The sequence below is a fragment of the Colossoma macropomum genome, unplaced genomic scaffold (assembly GCF_904425465.1).
Source record: "Colossoma macropomum unplaced genomic scaffold, Colossoma_macropomum, whole genome shotgun sequence".
Classification (NCBI taxonomy): domain Eukaryota; kingdom Metazoa; phylum Chordata; class Actinopteri; order Characiformes; family Serrasalmidae; genus Colossoma; species Colossoma macropomum.
In genome coordinates, this window is record NW_023494794.1 from 7,194,826 (window position 1) to 7,214,254 (window position 19,429).

Sequence of the window (19,429 nt, forward strand, 5' to 3'; positions counted from 1 at the left end):
TTATGTACCAACAATTCTTTCTAATTCATTTTTATATGGTCATTTTCCAACCTGTCTTTATACCCTAGAATTAAACAGTATTTTTGTTACTGTGCCTTTAAGACTGCCATATGCAAATGACCTCTGTATTCACTGGCTGCTTTAAAAAAGCAGTCCAAGCTGAGACCTGTAAGAAAGTTTGGACTGAAATCCTCAGGAGCATCAGAAACAAAAATAAACTTCAGACGCTCCTTTTGGATGTCTGGATGCTTTGGAAGATTATACAAAAGGTGGTCATATGCAAATGAGTGCGTTTACATGCACTCAATAATCAGATCAGATAATCGGTGCATGTTCCAGTTTCTTAGATCGAAGTTACGTCTAGAAATCTGATTAAGAAATCCGATAAAGAGAGCTGGATTTTAGCCCAGTAATCAGATTTCTCAGTGAACTCTTACTCTGATTTCTTTCGGATTTCTCATGTGCGAAAACAGACTTGATTGCTGCGAAACACAGCAAAACACTTTTGGAGCAACACTGAAACCAAATACATGTCTGATGAAATGAAGGATTTAAATATTCTTCATCTTCTAGATGATGTATGCTCATATTTTCAGGTATAGTGGCGCGAGATTAAAAAAAAATTGCCTAAAGTTTGAGTTTTACATCATGCTTATGTCACGTCCTCTGTCAGTTTTTTGGCCGGTTGTAAACCAGAAATCTGATTACTGACTGACTCATGTAGACCCAGAGTTTCCCCATTATCTGATTACTCAAGTGCATGTAAACATGTTGATCAGATTACTGACAAAATCTGATTTTCTGCAGTTATCGGATTATTAAGTGCATGTAAAAGCACTCAATTTTTCATGGTTGTGGCATCACAACAATGCTGAACTAACAATGGGTCACAGCTTAGCTTCTGCATTTGGACTGTATCTACTGAGGAGTGAACAGTGTGTTTTGAAACCTTTTCAGGTCATCGAAGGATTCTTTTCCATGAGATGGCCCCTTTAAATGGTCAGACACCTATGTTCCACTGATAGGCCCACTGACCATCCTGGGGTCCCCTAAGTATCCTGCCCTCAGAACATCAGGAGCTCTAAGCCACAATGGCCTGTCAAATCGTGAAGTGTGAAAGGGGCTTGTTTATGTTATCCTGTCCTCGGGGCAGCAGCCCTCACTCACAGGACAGCGTGGATGTCCTCGTGGCGAAGCACTTTATATGTGAGCCAGTAGAAGACGTTGAAGATGAGGAAGCTGAGGGGGAAGACGGCACGGGAGATGGTGTCAATGCGTTTGGCACGGTCGATGAAACGGCGGCGGATCTCGAAGAGGGCGTGGCCGGGAGGCAGACCAGCAAATATGGCAGCCGTCTCAGAGAGCGGTCCATCTCCGGAAAGGAAAGTGTCCAGACCGTATCCGGGGAAGAAGAAATCCTGATTCTGCTGACCCAGCTGCTCCTCCTGGAAGGACAATCAGACAAGATCTCAGTACTACAGCGGACGTCTGAGGTTGTGCACCGTGTGGTTGGTGTCAGGCCCACCCATATTAAAAACTCAGGGTCTATGCCATGACTATCATGTCCTGTGGTAAACAACAAGTTCAAAACATGATAAATTTTGTCCTACATACATTTTTCCTCTGAATGTCACTGGATCCTCTGAATTATGAAGTTGTTCAGGAGCTGAAATATTAATTTTGGTAACATGCGAGCTAACGCTGCTGTGCACTGAGTTGACATCATAAGACTAACCTCACCAAAATAGTCCAAACAAACCAGCAAGTGTTGTCCAGTGTGGGTGTTAAGTGGCATTGGCAGTAGTAGAGAACATCAGGGTGAAATTATGTTTTATATAATAGTCCTGAAGTTGAATAGTAGACCTACATACATGCAGCGTTATTTCAGTGTGCTCTGTATGTCCAGTGACATACAGAGGAAGAATGAACGTAGGACAAAATGTATCAGGCTTGGAACCTTTTTGTTTACCGCAGGGCACCAAAGAGATGATTTTCCAAAACCTCAAACAAAAATCTAGCTTAGATACAAAGTTCATAACATGAGCATGACTGTAAATGCAGAAGGTCAGTGACTTGAGACTAGGGCTGCAATGATTAGTCAACAAAGTCGATTCTGAAAAAATGTCGAAATGGTTTTTTAATGTCAACACATTGTTTACTTTTTTAAGAAAGTGCTCCAAAAGTGTTAGAAATAATCACAGTCCTTCTGACAGACTCTAATACATAACATGAACTGTAGGGGGCGATAAGGTTTCTGTTGCCACACTTCCATTTACCATCAGAGGCACCATCTGATGTACTGAGGGGCCACCTGACTCGGTCAGCTGCATCAGACAAGGCCGCAGTCTCAGGGTTTGTGCTCACAATGAGCTGTGAACCAGTTGGTACTGCAGCTTTAATGACTGTAATATTTTCCAAATTCCAGGAGTGTCTGATGGTTGGAGGCACGAGTATAAGGGACACACATATGAGACAATTTTGATGAAGCTTAAATTGGCTTGTCATTCGAATTTTCCATTCCACCTTAAATCGTGCTTTCAGGGGCCTGTACAAGTGTCTGAATGTAACTGCTGCACTATTTAAGGTGGAATGGAAAATTTGAACACAAAGCTGGTGAACAGTCCAACTTAAGACCTGTAGAAATTCAGACATGAAACAACATTTAACGATGTTTTGCCAGGCCTGCAGGGCGAGTGTTAGAAAGCAATACTGACACTGGTTAATCCATATATTGTTCAGTTTTGTGTTTTACTGTTTTGCACAACAACAATACTTCAGATTTACTTTGGTTGTAACAAATGGTTATTATCAAAAAGTGAAGCGACTTCCCAGAATAATAAGCCACAGTGAACCAACAATAATAGGTTCAGTTAAGCATATAAAATGGTTTTACTGGAAAATATATATATATATACCTTAACATAAAGTGGCTGAAGCTGTCAGAAATTTGAATTATACTGTGATATATATTATTGACCATACCACCCACTACTACTTCAATAGTACAAAAAAAATGGCTTATTTATTAAGAGGTTTAACTGATTGATTCAAGAAAACAAATTAAATCAAATTAATGATTTTGATCAGCTACTTAATCAGCTGTGAAATAAAGGATAAAACCAATAAAAATGAAACCCTGCTGAAAAAAGACCATTAGAACTATTAAATTTAGCACCTGATGGTTTTGCTCTCTAACAGGAATTGGCTTAATAGGTACCACTGGTCACTGGTTTCCTGTAGGATACCTTTAGATTCTGTTAGGAAAACATCAAATGTATCTGGAATCATTCCATACCTGTTAAACCATTAGAGTCCTCCACACTGTGATATCAACCCATCAAGAAAACACAAAATATCATTACTGACTATTAGACATCACCAGAAACCATCAGAAACGTTTAATGGTTTCTATGAAAGCATTACAAACCTGCCCAGGGTAAACAAATGTATTATGCTGTTTTGTGAATTATTTTTCTTTTTATAAATACACGTTTAATGAGCAAAGTAACTGATTTGAGTGTTCATCCATTTGGAAAAACCTTTAGGAAAAAAGTTGTCTGTAGAACTTGCTTGCTGTAGCATTTTGCAGCTATATTAAACAGGCTTTACTACTGTACCTTGTCGTGATATAATAAAGTGCTTATTTCAAGAGTTCTTTAATGAAATAAGCTACCACAGATTTTATAATCTGGTTTCTCAGGAGACGCTGCTTTTTAGCCTTTAGCTAATTCAGCGTTTCCCAGCTTCATCAGAGTTTCATGTTATTCCTGCTCCATCACGCCTGACTCAGCTCACAATTAGCTTGTGACTCAGGTGTGTTTTAGCGCTGAGAAAACACAAAACTGAGCCATGCAGAAGGACCTCAGGCAGTGCAGTTGGGAAATACTGGGTTAGATTTTAAAAGAAAACGCCTCGAACAACAATGCTAACCTTGCTAATGCCGAATGAAAAGTGGAAGGTGCTGTTTGTAAAGTCTCCAGCTAGCCTCAGTCACCGTTAGCCACATTAGCACGGTTTGTGTTATGAACTCCTGTTTTTATGCAGTAAACTAGCTTATAAAACATAAACGATGAAAGAATGCATGTGGATCTGTGGAGCTGGAGACTAACGCTAGCATTCGGAGCTGTGATGTAGAAAAAGAGCAGTGATGGTGGAGGGAAAGACTGGGTTGGAAAGTGGCTCCAGGATATAGTTCTAATCACTGATTATGAACCTGCTGGCCATTTTTATAATCACTCATTGTGGCATTTGTGATGAGAAGCTGACACAGCATGACACATCAGCGAGGCATCTGTGTGTAGTGTACTGACTTTATATGAGTGTACACTATATGCAGTGTGTATGAGGTTTTCTCGTGTGTGTGTGTGAGAGAGAGAGAATCAGTTGACCGACTGTACCAGAGCCTTGTACCCTGACTCATGTTAGCCTTCATTGGCCTCTTTCATGAGTGACCTGGTTTTGACCAAAGGGCAGTTCTTATCTGGATGCTTCTAATATATAGCATCTGCTTTGTTGCTAGAACAGCTCATTAGTAGAAAGAGGCAACTGGACACACAGCAAAAAACATGTTACCACAATTTCACAACTCATGGGCTCACAATGATAAGGTAATTAGCTAACCTCTAAAAACGGCCATATCAATTTTAGCATATTAGCAGGCAGTATTGCTAGCTATTTCATCATCTCTGCAAAGCAAAGAAAAAGCTAGCTAGCAAATTCAAAGTAGTACTTTTTTATGAACAGTGATGAAAAACTGCTTGTCTAATGTCCCTCATAGAAATAGTTTCACGCTGCTGACTTTTTTTAACTGTTGATTTGCTCCTGCTCAAACTGTTTAAATGCATCATTGACCAAAGGCAAAAGTTTCTAATGTTCATTATCATTCAGATGATTTGTTAAGTGTTAGATTTTGACACTTCATTGTAGTCTTTTTAATATTTTTTTTTCTTTGAGGTAAAATTTACAAACTTTTTTCTTTTTCAGCTGAAAACTTGCTAGGTTTTTAGGCAAGATCTACACTGTAAAACAAAACCAAAACAATCTGTAAAAAAAAACAGAAAAAGTATGTTTTCTCAATGATGGTGAAAATCTGTAAAATAACAGTCATTTAATTTTTCAGAAATACTGCCGTTCACTGTAATTCAATAGTTTCACTACTGCAATTAGTTCTGACATACAGTATTTTACCATAGTAATAAAAGTAATAGCTATTAAAATAAATGCAAATGTCTGTAAAATAAAGGTTTTTGTTTTGGTCAATTTACTTTCTATTTCTGTAAATGAACAACAGCAATGTTACAACACAGAATTTTTTTTTATGTATCTAACCTTTTTTTTTTTTCAAAAAGAAGTATAAACAAGTAAATTTTACAGTAGTTTTTGTGGTGTAATATGGATAGTTCTAGGTTCACATTAGTACGTATACCACGCTTTACTACGCTGCCCGGTGGAAAATTGCCAATGATGTTAATGTATTTAAGCAGCACTCTGTAATATTGTTGAGATTTGTTCAAACTAAAAGAAGTAGCATTACTGAGTCATGATAATAAAAAACAGGCTAAAATATGGTGAGCGTGTCCTGCTGTAAGAGCCTGAAATATTCAAAGTCAAAGGCGTTAGTTTGGGAGTTTTTTTAACCACGTCAAATGTCTTTAAATTCTACCCTCACACACAGACTCAAAAAGAAGGTCTGGCTTGATGTTTAGGACTCAAATGATCTCAATCAACATTATACTGATGAAGGTATGATAGAATAATTCACTCACGTCCTCAGAAAACATGTTTCACCAAGTTTTGACCAAGTTCTCTTTGAATTCTCTTTCAACATGCTCGCAATCATCAGATTCATCCAATTGAGGGTCCGAAGAAAATAAAATGATTTTCCGGATTGTTTGTGCAATTGCACATTTCCACCAAAGAGGTCTCCAAATCCCCAAAACTTAGTGCAGCTTTAATCTGATGTTTCGGTTACTGAGGTTAACATTAGGGTTGAGTAAGGTGTGTGTGTGTGTGTGTGTGTGTGTGTGTGTGTGTGTGTGTGTGTGTGTGTACCCGTGCACAGGCGCTGCACTGGCGTTGTGTGTTCCTGCAGGACGTTGTGCTGCCTGTAACATCGTTGTTCTTGCCTTTCGTCTCGGCTCCCCCGAGCTGACCTGAAGCCTGAACAACACACACACACGCACCTTTAGTAAGAAACAGCCATAACACATCATTTATTCACACAGTAAAATTATTCTTCCACCTCCTCTTCTCCACTCAACACACACTCACACACAGCTCTGAATCGAGGTCACTGTGTACCCCAACACACACACATACTCATACACAGAGAATTGAAGATGACTCCTCACTTTGCTGATGCATCAGCTGGTCTTCAGACTCCCAGAGCAGCACAGCCGACCTCACATGTTCAAAGACACAAATACAGCCCGCAGCTACAAAGTAGCCGCTCAAAAGGGGGATATTTAAGATATTTAAAATGTTAACCAGACAGAAAGGAAAGTTTACAATCCAAAGCACCCAGCACAAATGTCAAGCCCTGCACGGCAAAGAAGAAAATAGAGTTTAAAAACTCAAAACAACCTGCTTTACAACAAGGACATCACTATTTCATGGCCATTATCATGGAGGCTCTTTATGTATGACAGACATTATGCTGCAAAAGGCCTTTAAAGCTGTTATTCTGGGCAGTAAGCACTTATTTATTCAAAAATAACTAACAAGCAAAAAAAAATAAAAAATAAAATATATATATATATATATATATATATATATATATATATATATATATATATATATATATAAACAAATAGTGACTACACTGTGGTTCTCCTCGAGTAAGTCAAGTATTCACAGTTACCAACTAATACCAGCTTTATATGAACAATCCTTCATTAAATTAAATCAGATGCGCTGCTGATGAATTCAAAGTGTAATTCCACTGATTTGCCAATAGTACCTCTCCACTGTTAATGTGTTAAAAAGTTCCATTTTAAGCCAAATTCTGATTTCAAATCTGTCGTAAAATAAATCATCAGTGTATTTACATCCACGTCATGGAATATCATGTAATAAAAATCACCAGTTAAGGATGTAGATGTGCACGTGTGAACATATCACGTGCGGCGAAAATAAACATTATATCTCGCATAGAAAAAACAGTAAGCTAATGATAGCATTTCGCTAGCTGAGGTGCTGTCACGCATCCCTCCAGAACTGACTCTCTAGAGAACTCCAATTCCCAGATCTCCCTTGGTGATCACATGACTGTCACACCACCATCCACAGCCAATCGTCATTCCCCTTCACCTGACTAATGATCTGACACACCTGTTTTGTTTGTCATATGACTTGTGATATTTAGTATATAAAGTCCAGGCTTTTAGTCAGATCTTTGTGAGGTATTGTCTCTTTCTCTTGAGCTACTGAGCTACTGAGCTGTTGAGCTGTCTTGCTTGTATTGCCTTTTTGTGTATCAGACTGTGTTTTTGGATTTTTGACTCTTGTGTTTACCTGCTTTTGTCATGTTTGTCCCTTTTGCATTTTTGGCTTGTTTTCTGACCACAAGTTTGGATCACGTTCTAACCAGTAAAGCCTCCTTTTCTAATTTTACGCACAAGCATGTGGTTAGTTGTGTTACATTGCAGGTGCTTCTGTTATTAATTGTATTCCAAACATTAAAATAGCTCAGACTAAAAAAACCTGGGGGGGTGGTTAGAGGGGGCACACCTTTGTTGGCGGATTTCACCACAGTTCAGCACCAACAGTTTAACGAGTTGCCCCCAGGTGTGTATTCTCATTTTTGAGATCAGGTCTGACACCATAAAAGTATTCTATTATTTCATTTGCTAGAAGAAAATGACGGATTTATATGTTAAACATTCTTCTTTTCTAATTTGCATGAGTTTTGTTGTTTTGTTTGCTTCTGAGTCTCTGACGTTTCTGCTTTGTGCATGGTGTGCATTGTGTGTGTGTGTGTGTGTGTGTGTGTATTTGTGTGTGAGAGAAAGACCTGTTTTTGCCCAGAGGTAAGTGTGTTTCTTACTGGGAGATGTATTCAGTTCTGTGTGTGTGTGTGTGTGTGTGTGTGTGTGCGAGTGCAAAATTGTGTGCAGGTCAGTGCTTGGTGAGTAAGTGTGTATGGGATCAGACAGTAGAGAAATTCCTATCCACCTATTTTATGTGAATTTTAAAAATGAGCACTAATGAAAGCTGGCTGGAAAAGCCAAAAATTCAGAAAATTGCCTAAATACCATGCATGGATGAGAGAAATGCGTTGGTTTATTGATAAAGGCAATATTTTTCAAATAAGTGATACTGAGTGTGTTTACATGCACTCAATAATCCGATCATAATCAATGCTGCTGTTATCTGATTATTCAAATGGTCGTGTAAACAGCACACTCTGATTTCCTAGATTGGAATAAGGTCTAGATATCCGATAGAGCTGGATTTTAGTTCAGTAATCAGATTTCTCAGTGCATGCATGTTTCACATGTGTGAAAACAGACTGAGGTACCGAAAATAGGCAAGCAGTGTCGCCACGAGACGCAGCAAATCACTTTTGGATCAACGCTGAAATCGACTACATGCTTGACGAAATGAAGGATTTAAATATTCTTCATCTTCTAGATGATGTGTGTTCATATTTTCAGGCACAATGTTTAAAAAAAAAAGCCACAGCATGAAGTTTGAGTTTTACATTACGTTTTACATTGAGTTTTACGTCACGTCTTCTTCTGTGAGTTTATTGGCTGTTTGTAAAGCAGACATCTGATTACTGTCTGACTCATGTAGACCTGGAGTTTCCACATTATCTGATTACTCAAGTGCATGTAAACACGTTGATCAAATTACTGACAAAATCTGATTTTCTGCAGTTATGGGATTATTAGATTCATGTAAACGCACTCAATGTGGTGGGAACGAAAGTCATATATATCCACTCCATCTAACAATAACAAACATAGAAACAAAGGAAAACCATTGGCTTCGTCTCAAACTGTATTTGCTGTACTTAACACTACATCAAACTATCACTAGTACTAGTATTACATGCTGTTTAGTATGATAGTATATGAATTGAGACACAGCCATCAGCAATACATTTGGACTGACATTTGCCGGGGTTTCGCTAGGTGACAGCAAAATGTGACTTCAGCCCTCATTAAATGTGTCACTATTCACGCTACTCGGCCTCTCTGAACTGTTAACGTACAAACACATTAGGATGTGTCAACTCACTAATGTCGCTGCAAGTTTGTATCTTCGAATGCATTCGAGGCCGCTGATGATGGCACACGTGGGCATGTACACTGTCCAGCTTCTAACAAGAACATGTAAAAAATAAAAACATACAGTTTTTAATCATGTTACAGGGGTTGGTGAATATAGTGTGAGGAGTTCTGTCTAAAGACTGTTAGTGCTGTAGCCTGGGTAGGGAATTGAACCCCAGTCAGCTGCATGAAGCTGCAGTTTAGTTTAAAATATATAAAAAGTTTACAAGTTTCTAAGTTCCGTTTTTGTGAAGTACTATTGGGAATAGGAATGAAAAGTTCAAAGAGCAGAGGCTCGATTTTGTTCCTGCTTTATCATCTCTAATTTGAAAAATATCACTGCTCTGGGAACAAAACCTCGTATCTTTTTTTTTGACATTATTTGAAAATGCCTGTTGCTCTTTGCGTTGTTTGTAAATTTCATGATGAATGTACCAAAAGAAATGACCCAAAATTACTAGGAAAGAATTCTGGTTCCATTGACTTACAATAAAAGTAAAGCATGTTTTTTTCTTCACCTGTAAAGTTACCGATTTTTTGTTATCATGTTTTTGTCAATGCTTTTCTCTTCTACCGATAAACCAACTCTTTCACCTCATTCAAGCGTATTTTTTGTGACATTTAGTTTTTTTTTTTTTCATTTCTTTTCCATCCTGTTTTTTAATGCACATTTTCCACATTTGCTGAAGAAAGTGAATGGAAACCCTGTGTGTATGTGCTGCTGTGCTGCCTTTACGCATGCTTGCCTGCATGTGCCTAACAAAGCTGCTCTGGGGCAGGTAAAGGCAACACAGCTCCACCTGCTCACACACACAGACACACGTACACACTCTCCCCAGTGGGTCAGCGTGCCCTGCAGGAGGATGGAGGGATGATGCGGGGGAGAGGAGTGGAGGAGAGGAGATTATTTCTGCTTTCTGCTCTCTCAGGCTGCGAGTCCCCGAGCAAAAAAGCCTCTAAAGTTTCAACATTTTTTACCAACACTTCCAGAATCTTCACACACTTTCTGATGTGCAGAGTCAGAGAAACCTTTGGAAAGAAAAAAATCCTCAACAAAACAACTTAAAGGGTCCATTTCATGAAAACCCTTTTTTTTTTTAAAGAAAGGTTGATGTAGGATGTAGACATTAAATATATCAGTCACTCCCCAGTTTGTACAGTCCATATATGGAAACCAAGCTGCAAAAAAAACAGTCCCTTTTGAATACATCATGGTTGTGATGTAATGACCACACACACATAATACCACCCATTCTGCCATGGCAGTCTAGTCCCGCTTATTCAGCCTACAGCAGCTGTTAACCCCACCCATTCCTAATTAAGTGATGCAAAGTGTTGTTCCTGCGGACAGCCTGCAGCAGAGTTATTGGAGTGAAAGATGCAGGAAATTGATTAAATGTTGTGCTCTTCCTGGCTGTCGGGAAGCAACAGTTGATCACTGCAGTCTTCCAAAGAATCCACATGTCCAAAAGGTGTTAAATACTTTGGTCCACATTTCATTCCACAATTTTCCAAGAGGTCCAGAGTGCTTTTTGAAAGAGGCACAAAAACAGGGTAGCCAATCAGCACAGAGCTCAGCCATTTTAATTCTAAGGGATGAACAGAAGTTAGTCTATATTTACTTCAGTTCAAATAAAACTACATAAATGAAATTCACTCAAAAAAACTAAACTACAATAAAATGCAAGGAAAAAACAGAATATAAGCAAATACTGTGTTTGACTCCAAGAAGCATTTACACTGCCTTTAGTAGAGAGAGTTCCACAGTTGTATGACTTCATTAGCCAAGAGGGGAAAGAAAACGTGGCCTTTTGCTTTGGCCTATATTTCCGTGGCTGATGGAATGCTGGATTATGCAGATGTGTGATTCCATAGAAGCGCTATGGCATGGCAGAGCAGCCTGATGCTCTCGAGAGACAGATAACTAGAGTTGCTCTCTTCCCAAGGCAATGGGGGGGTGGGGTCTACAGGAGACAGACGTGCCTGTGAACAGCCCACAGGTGTGTGTGTGTGTGTGTAAATGTGTGTTACTCACAGCTCGCTGCCGCTGTTCCTCTCGTAATCTCCTCCTCAATCTGAAGAACTCTTTGTGTTGCCGAGAGACAAAGTTTACGGCAGCATATTCCAACAATGCGGCAAATACAAACAGCAAACACACCGCCATCCAGATATCGATGGCCTTCACATACGACACCTGCAACACACAAAGTAAGTAACTGTAGCAATACAATTTATCACATTGTCTCGTTCAAGTTGAGCAAACAACACTTTCAACACACACACAGATTATCTAAGCCTCTTATCCTCCTGGGTGGTGGGGGTGCCAGAGCCTGTCGCAGTGTTCACTGGGCAGAAGGCAGGAAACACCCTGGACAAGTCACCTGTCCATCACAGGGCATATGAAGATAAGAGGTAGCTGAGTTTGTCCAGTTTGCAATGAAGAACACTAGTACAGGCAATATTCAGGCCTGAGGCCTTGTTCACACATGCTTCTGCATGGTGTCAGCAACCTGGCAGCATGAGCACTATGGCTTGAGCATGCTGGCCTTTCATACATATAGCGTTTGAGCTGCGGAGCAGTGAGAAAGTTATACAGACATTCCTTTTTCCAGAATAATAAAATAAAGTTTAAATTAAAATATAATTTATAAAAGTACGCAGCATATTTGTTTATCTTCGACAGCATTCTGACTTGTGACTAGGCAAAAGTTTCAAGCTTGACAGACCAACCAGGAAATCTGTTTGCAGCATGGAATGTTTAACTAGTGTTCCGTCATGAATTAAATTAACATGAAAAAGATGGTATTTTTAGGTTTGTATATGGTTTTCTATTTAATCTATTTAATTTTAACTGATTTTCATGGCTTATTTCAGTGTATTATGCTGTGACACCGGATCTATTCTCTAAATACTGCACCACTTCAGTGCGGCATCTGGGACACTCTGCTGCTTCAAATGCGCAGCCTGTGTGAAAACACTGACCAGTTAACATGGGTGACACAGCATGTGTGAATCAGGCCTTGCAGTGGCTGCTGCTACCGTTTTTAGCAATGCGATGTACATTTGTCCACATTTGTAGATAACAGTAGGTGTCAGAAACCACATAAGCAAGTCTGTTCAAGACACATTTTCAGGCAAGTATGTTATGATATAGGCAAGCAGTTGGCACCAAGCTGATTGGTGTACATAAACCTCCATTGCTTGTTAGCAACATTAGCCTCATAGCTCCAGTTCAAAACCAAAGAAGCAAACTTCAGACAGCAAACATTTTGGCTGATTGACTTCATATGAAGAAAGGGAGAAATTGTATACATTTGATTTTTTTGACAAACTATTCTTTTAACCCATTTTCACAGTGTTGATTCAGTATTATTTGAGATCCTTCAGTTGAATGATGCATGTTTTTTCTTCAATATCATTGCTGGAATTGTTGGAAAGTGTATGATTTTCAAAACCAGAAGTGAACTGGATTTTCATCTTTATATGTGAGTAAGCAAGGTGTGAATTGTTTTACCCCTCATTGCTCAATAGCAGCTCAACACAGACTCACAACCTTTCACACACAGAGAGACAACTGTGTCCTAGTTCATCTGACAACAGAGTTATAGGCTTAATATTTTATTTGACTACATTAGTTAAAAAATTATCCAAGTCAATTTCCATTCCAAAAGCAGAATGGCCACTAGGGGGCGTGTCAAAAAAGCCTATGTTGCAACCAAATTTTGTAGATTTCCAGCTTTGGGCAGCTTTGTATTACATTCATTCCTGAATTGCTGTGCAAAGTTACTTTAAAAATTACAAAATTCTATAGTTTTTTGGAAAAAGCACTTTTTCTATAAATTAAATGAATGTAAAATTGCTGTTTCCACCTCACTATACTTTCATTTCAGTACACATTCTGAGCAAGTAGAAGAGCAAACACACTGTCTTTCAGATATTTTTAGCTTTTAAACAGAACAACCCCACATCAGAGTTAATACATACCGAATGAATTATACAGATATTAAATATTTACTGTACATATAAAATCTGAGCTACACATGCAGCCATGCATATTAGGACTCTATATAGGACACTCACAGCACATGCATGCACATGCACATGTTCCCATCATGTAGTGAGACGTTAACCCTAATCACACTGATGACACTCTTATCTGGAGTGACTTAAAGATGCCAGTTCAAGGACAAACCCCTCAGAGCAGAATGGGCATTACGAGTCGAGCTGAAGGGCGTGAAGGCAGCAGCTAAACGCTATCAGCTACAATCAAAGCCATGACCTACTGAATTATAACTGAGTTCTCTGAGCAATGAACTAATAACCCCCCACAACACATTGCTGGATGGATGGATGGATGGAGTAAATAAGGGATTGATAGGATCATTGAAGAATCAATAAGATGGTTGGTTGGTTGCATGGACAGTTGGGCAAAAGGATAAGTGGGTAGATGGATGGATGGATGGATGGATGGATGGATGGATGGATGGATGGACAGAGAAATAAATGGTTGGATGGATGGATTGATGGACATATTAATGGATGGAGGAATGGATAGGTAGATGGAAGGATGGTTGACTTAATGCCCTGTGGTTACAGTACTGTAGATGGAGGGATGGATGAAAGGACAGATGAACAGATGGAAGGATGCATGGGCAGACTGATTGAAAGGTGGATAAATAAAAACATGTTTGAAGAAATAAAAGCATTGATGGTCAAACAAATGAGTGGAGAAAACAGGGGATGCACGGGTCAACTGGTAGACATTTGGATGGCCTGATGGCTGGGTGGATGGTTAAATTGATGGATGAAAAGAGGGATGAAAGAAGAAATGATGTGTGGAGATATTCCACTTTGGCTAGAGATGGATGGAGAAGTGGTACTGATATTGATACCCCACATTGGGAAGTGAAACTCTGGAGCCAGAGCTCTGAGTGGTCAGTGATTTGGTGATGGTTTGGATGGATGGATGGATGGATGGATGGATGGATGATGCTTTGTATGGATGAATGGAAGGATGTTTAATGGATAAATGGACAAATGGGTGAATAAATGCTCTATGAGAACAGTGCTGTGGATGGAGGGATGAAATGATTGGACAGATGGAAGGATGCATGGGCAGACTGATGCACAGGTGGATAAATAGAAGGAAGGATGCAGAAACGAAGTGATTGGAAAATCAAACCCCAGCTTGGGAAGTGAAGCTCTGGAGCCAGAGCTCTGAGTCATTAGTAATTTGGTGTTGTTTTGGATGGATGGATGGATGGATGGATGGATGGATGGATGAAGGGATGGATGGATGGATGGTTGGTTGGATGGTTGGAGAAGTAATTTCATATTGATACTGTAACTCAGTGGTGATGCTCTGTAGCCTAAGCTTTGAGTGGGCATGGTCAATATACTGGTGATGCTCTTTATGGATGAATGGAGGAGCGTTTAATGGACAGATGGACGGATGGGTGAATAAATGCTCTATGGGTACAGTGCTGTGGTGGATGGAAGGATGCATGGACAGACTGATGCACAGGTGGATAAACAGAAGGAAGAAATTAAGTGATTTGAAAATGATACCCCACCTTGGGAAGTGAAGCTCTGGAGCCAGAGCTCTGTTTCATCAGTTCTGAATGGATGGATGGATTGATAGATGGATAAGTGAAGAAAAAAAGGGATTGATGGAATCATGAGTGATCATGGTCAGTATAGTTGTGATGCTCTGAGTAAATGTATGGATGGAGAAGTGATTTAATATTCATACTCCACCTTGGACAGTGAAGCTCTGGAGCCTGAGCCATGAGTGGTCACGGTTGGCGGAGATGCTCTGGATGGATGAATGGATGGATGGATGGATGAATAAATAGAAGGGATTATGAAGAACTGATTTAATATTCATACCCCACCTTGGGCAGTGAAGCTCTAGAGCCTGAGCTCTGAGTGGCCATGGTCAGTACAGTGGTGATACCCAGCCCCACTCGGGCCGGTGCAGCATCCATGTTGATCCAGAAGGAGACCCAGGACAGGATGACGGTCAGCAGGCTGGGGATGTACATCTGGATCAGATAATAACCCATCTGCCTCTCCAGGTGGAACTTCACCTCAATACAGGTGAACTTACCTGCAAAAAACATACACAGACATACTGACTGGTGCAATACTTTTCAAATTTTCTTATTATTATTCAGACATTTGGTCCTCACAAAGGGCTAAATACAAAACACACCCTCTCTCTCTCTCTCACACACACACACACACACACACACAGAGTGCTCTCTTCCTTAAAAGGTCTAAATTCATTTAAATTCATTCAGTATGACACAAAATTGCCACAAGAAAACAGGAGCACATTGTGACCTTTTTATATGTATATTTGTGGGTAATGAGTGACACAGATTTTTAAAACAAAAAACACCCAGTACTGTATCTTTTCATACATCCTATTATAAAACGTTGGAGAGAAAATTGCCATGAAATTATTACAGTGCGTATGCTGTGTTTTGTAACTGTCAGCCTTCTTAATCATAGTAATTAGTGACAATTGCCATTTGCACATGCATAAACAGAAGAAAGGGTAAATGCTTTAATTTGTGTGTACCGGTGTTATAATGTTTAGTGCAGTATCCCAGATCTTTCTCCTCTTTGAGCACAAACTGAGGCAGCATTAGATCATCAGCAACTTGCACAGGGCCGTTATCCAACCACTGAAATATCAGATCATTCATAGTGTAACCAACTGCAGAGAGAGAGAGAGAGAGAGAGAGAAAGAGAGACAGAGAGAGAGAGAGACAGAGAGAGATAGAGAGAGAGAGATAGAGAGAGAGAGAGAGAGAGAGAGAGAGAGAGAGAGAGAGAGAGAGAGAGAGAGAGAGAGAGAAAGAGAGACAGAGAGAGAGAGAGACAGAGAGACATAGAGAGAGAGAGAGAGAGAGAGAGAGAGAGAGAGAGAAGAGAGACAGAGAAGAGAGAGACAGAGAGAGATAGAGAGAGAGAGAGAGAGAGAGAGAGAGAGAGAGAGAGAGAGAGAGAGAACATTGTCTGAACATTTCATGACAAACAAATCAGTGGAAACAGTTCAAACTTAAAAGGGATAAAATCTTACTACTTAGAAACTTATCTAAAGAGCCAAAGTAACTACAGCAGTACTAAGATATCTAATTAACCTTTTAACTGTCACCTCATTTTTGCCTGAAATGGCATATCCAAAGGCAAAGGACCACTGTTTCCACATACTGTGGGCTGCAGTCTTGATCTTAGTCTCGTTTGAATGGTAACACTCTCAACTCTTTTTCCCAACCATCAGAAACATTGTATGAATTACTGACACAGAGTAACAGCTAAAATAACCAGAGATGTACCAATGTACTTAACTAAAGTACCTAAAAAAGTACTGAAATACTTCACTAAAGAACTAGAGTAACTAAACTTGTACCAAGATACTCAACTACCGTTATTTAAGAAGTGCTAAGATACTTAGCTAAAGAAGTCAAGTAACTAAAAAAGTATTAACATACTTAACTACTGAACTAAAGTAATCAAAGATGTACCCATGTATTGAACTAAAGTACCTAAAAAGTACTAGGATACTTAACCAAAGAACTAAAGTACATAAAAAAGCTTTAACATACTTAACTAAAGAAATTAAATAATTAATGACATACTAAAATACTTAAAGCGCTAAAGTACTCAAAGATGTACCAAAGTACTTCACTCAGGTACCTAAATAGTACGAAGATACTTAGCTAAAGAACTACAGTAAATGAACTAAGTTATGAAACACAAAGATAATTAAAGTAAGTAAAGAAGTACTAAGATACGTAGCTACAACAAACTAATAAAGATAACTACTAAAGTACTGAGATATTTAACTAAAGTAACTAATGAAGTATTACGATTCTTAGACTGTAAAAAGTGTAACATGGCTGGAGTTCCTCTGAAGTGCTTTTGAAGTTTTAATTGATGCAAAATATAGATTTTGTTCATCTAATCAAAAATTTTGCTTTGTATTGTTTCGTATTTAGTACTTATTTAAATTGAGTAAAACCAGTTCAATTGCTCGTTACACATTAAGCATTTTTTAGTCTGAACTGGTGAACCTTTTTCACAGTGGAGTTAAGTTGATGTACCAAGTATTAATTTCAGACTGTACCATGTATCTGTACAAGAGGCAGCAAAAGACCTGCACATGGAACAGAAATGAAAAGAAAAGACAAAGTGAAATGAGGCTCACAGCTCTCAAGCTGCATGGTGCAGGTCTGAATGTCCATGGGGAAATTCTTCAGATCCATCGCACAGGACAGAATCAGAGTCAGCCTGAGAGAGAGAGAGAGAGAGAGAGAGAGCGAGAGAGAGAGAGAGACAGATTTACACTGTCACATCCTGAGACAGGTACACACACATGCTGTCACGCAGGTGTGTGAGCACTGAGGCAGGTGACAGGCAGCAGGTGCTGGTGGATCTGAGCAGGTGTAAAAGCAGGTAAAGGCAGACCAGCTGGACAGCCTCATACGTCCAGACACTTAGCAATGAATCCGTCAGACGCAAACAACTCAACATCTACATAAACACTCAGTAAAAATGAATAGATCCCCACTCGCTGTATGATTACAGACTCACAAATTCACTAAGATGGTGATTTAAAGCACAGATTAGAGGGCAAAAAGGCAAGTAAATTTCTCGTCTATCACACAAAGCTGGGAGGATGAAGGCCAGCGCACACTTCCTTAAAGACACGGGAAGCTCCATCACATTTTCTCAAACTGCCGCTAACGTTACGTCACTGGACAGCTCAACACGCTTGGATGAGAACACTAAGTGTTAATTCTGTTACATCAGCTAACAGAAGCCCACACTGGCTAGCACTGCACTGAGTGGTGGTATTAAAGGGTGGTCCATCCTACCCACCCGGAGAGAGAGAGGACAGTAATGCTCTCCTGGACTCCTGGCCTCGGACTCTATCTACTGATGATAGGAACATCTAAAACAGGGGTTGGCATATGCTCCGGAGCCACATGCAGCTCTTTTACTGTCCTGTTGTGGCTCCACAGCTGAATTAGATTTGTAGGTAAAAATAAAATAATCCTCCTTTACAGTAAAATAAAGCTCTGCTGATCGTTCAACTCAGTTTAACAGTAAATGGTCTTAAACGCTGGAGTTAATGTAGAACTGCTAATTCACCCTTTAACCCTGAAGAACCGTGCAGACTGCTGGTCACCATAGCAACACAGACAACAATCTTGCCTAGCTAGTAGCTAACGAAACGGCAAAGAGAGAGATTTAAGATGAACATCGATAATTTAGAACAAATGGACTTATTTGCATTTATAATCACTCCAGCTGGATTCCTGATATGTTTAATCTGCAACAAGAAACTGTCAAAAAGCTGAAGTCAGTTTCCCGTTCTAATTCTCCCGTTGCACCTTAAATGGTGCAGCAGTTACATTCTGGCGTCTCAGGCACCATTTAAGCTGGTGAATGAGAAGTGACTTCAGCCTCATAAAAAAAGTCGAATGTTGAGAGACACAAACTGTTCTACTTTTGTTGAAAAGTTTCCCGCCAGAGATCAGAGAAAAGTGTCTATAACTGAGCTAAAGCATAAAGCAGAGCAAAGTAAGTCTGTGTTTTCGTTTATATTATATTTTGTAGCCTATACTAGGACATCAGCACATACTGAGACATATGGTAAAAAAGATGGTAAAATGGACATAAAATGTTGTGGCTCCCAAAGTGGACTGATTTTTGTTGAAAGGACAAAATGGCTCTTCTGAACATTTGGGTTGCCAACACCTGGGCTAAACGATTGTGCCATTCAAGAGACTCTTAAAAAGATGGTTCTTTAAGGGTTCAGACATTGGTTCTATATAGAATCATAAACACTCAAAGAACCATTTGCATGCTCTTCATGAAATGTTTCTCCACATTGATGAAGAATGTGTTGTATATGGTTCTATATAGCAACAAAAAGGGTTCTTTTACTGTTAAAGCTTGACATCGTAACAATAGCATAAATAATATAGAACCCTTTTCGAAAAGGTTCTATATAGAACCATATACATTCTCCAACAACCTAAAGAACCATTTCACCATGCAAAGAACCCTTTAGGCATGCAAATGGTTCTTTGAGTTTTCATGGTTCTATACAGGATCACTGCCTTTATTACAGGACC

General features: G+C 39.4%; 1 protein-coding gene across 1 annotated transcript in view; it reads right to left on the minus strand.

The window, feature by feature from the left end:
• Window positions 1-1,163: 1,163 nt before the first annotated feature.
• glra4b (glycine receptor, alpha 4b) overlaps window positions 1,164-19,429 on the minus strand; it is a 32,697-nt gene continuing 14,431 nt past the window's right edge. The window contains exons 5-9 of the mRNA XM_036580927.1: window positions 17,494-17,576; window positions 15,862-15,999; window positions 15,170-15,384; window positions 11,311-11,469; window positions 1,164-1,445 (exon numbers count right to left, since the gene is read on the minus strand). Coding sequence (XP_036436820.1) covers window positions 1,164-1,445; window positions 11,311-11,469; window positions 15,170-15,384; window positions 15,862-15,999; window positions 17,494-17,576 — 877 coding nt within the window. The remainder of the gene's footprint in view (window positions 1,446-11,310; window positions 11,470-15,169; window positions 15,385-15,861; window positions 16,000-17,493; window positions 17,577-19,429) is intronic.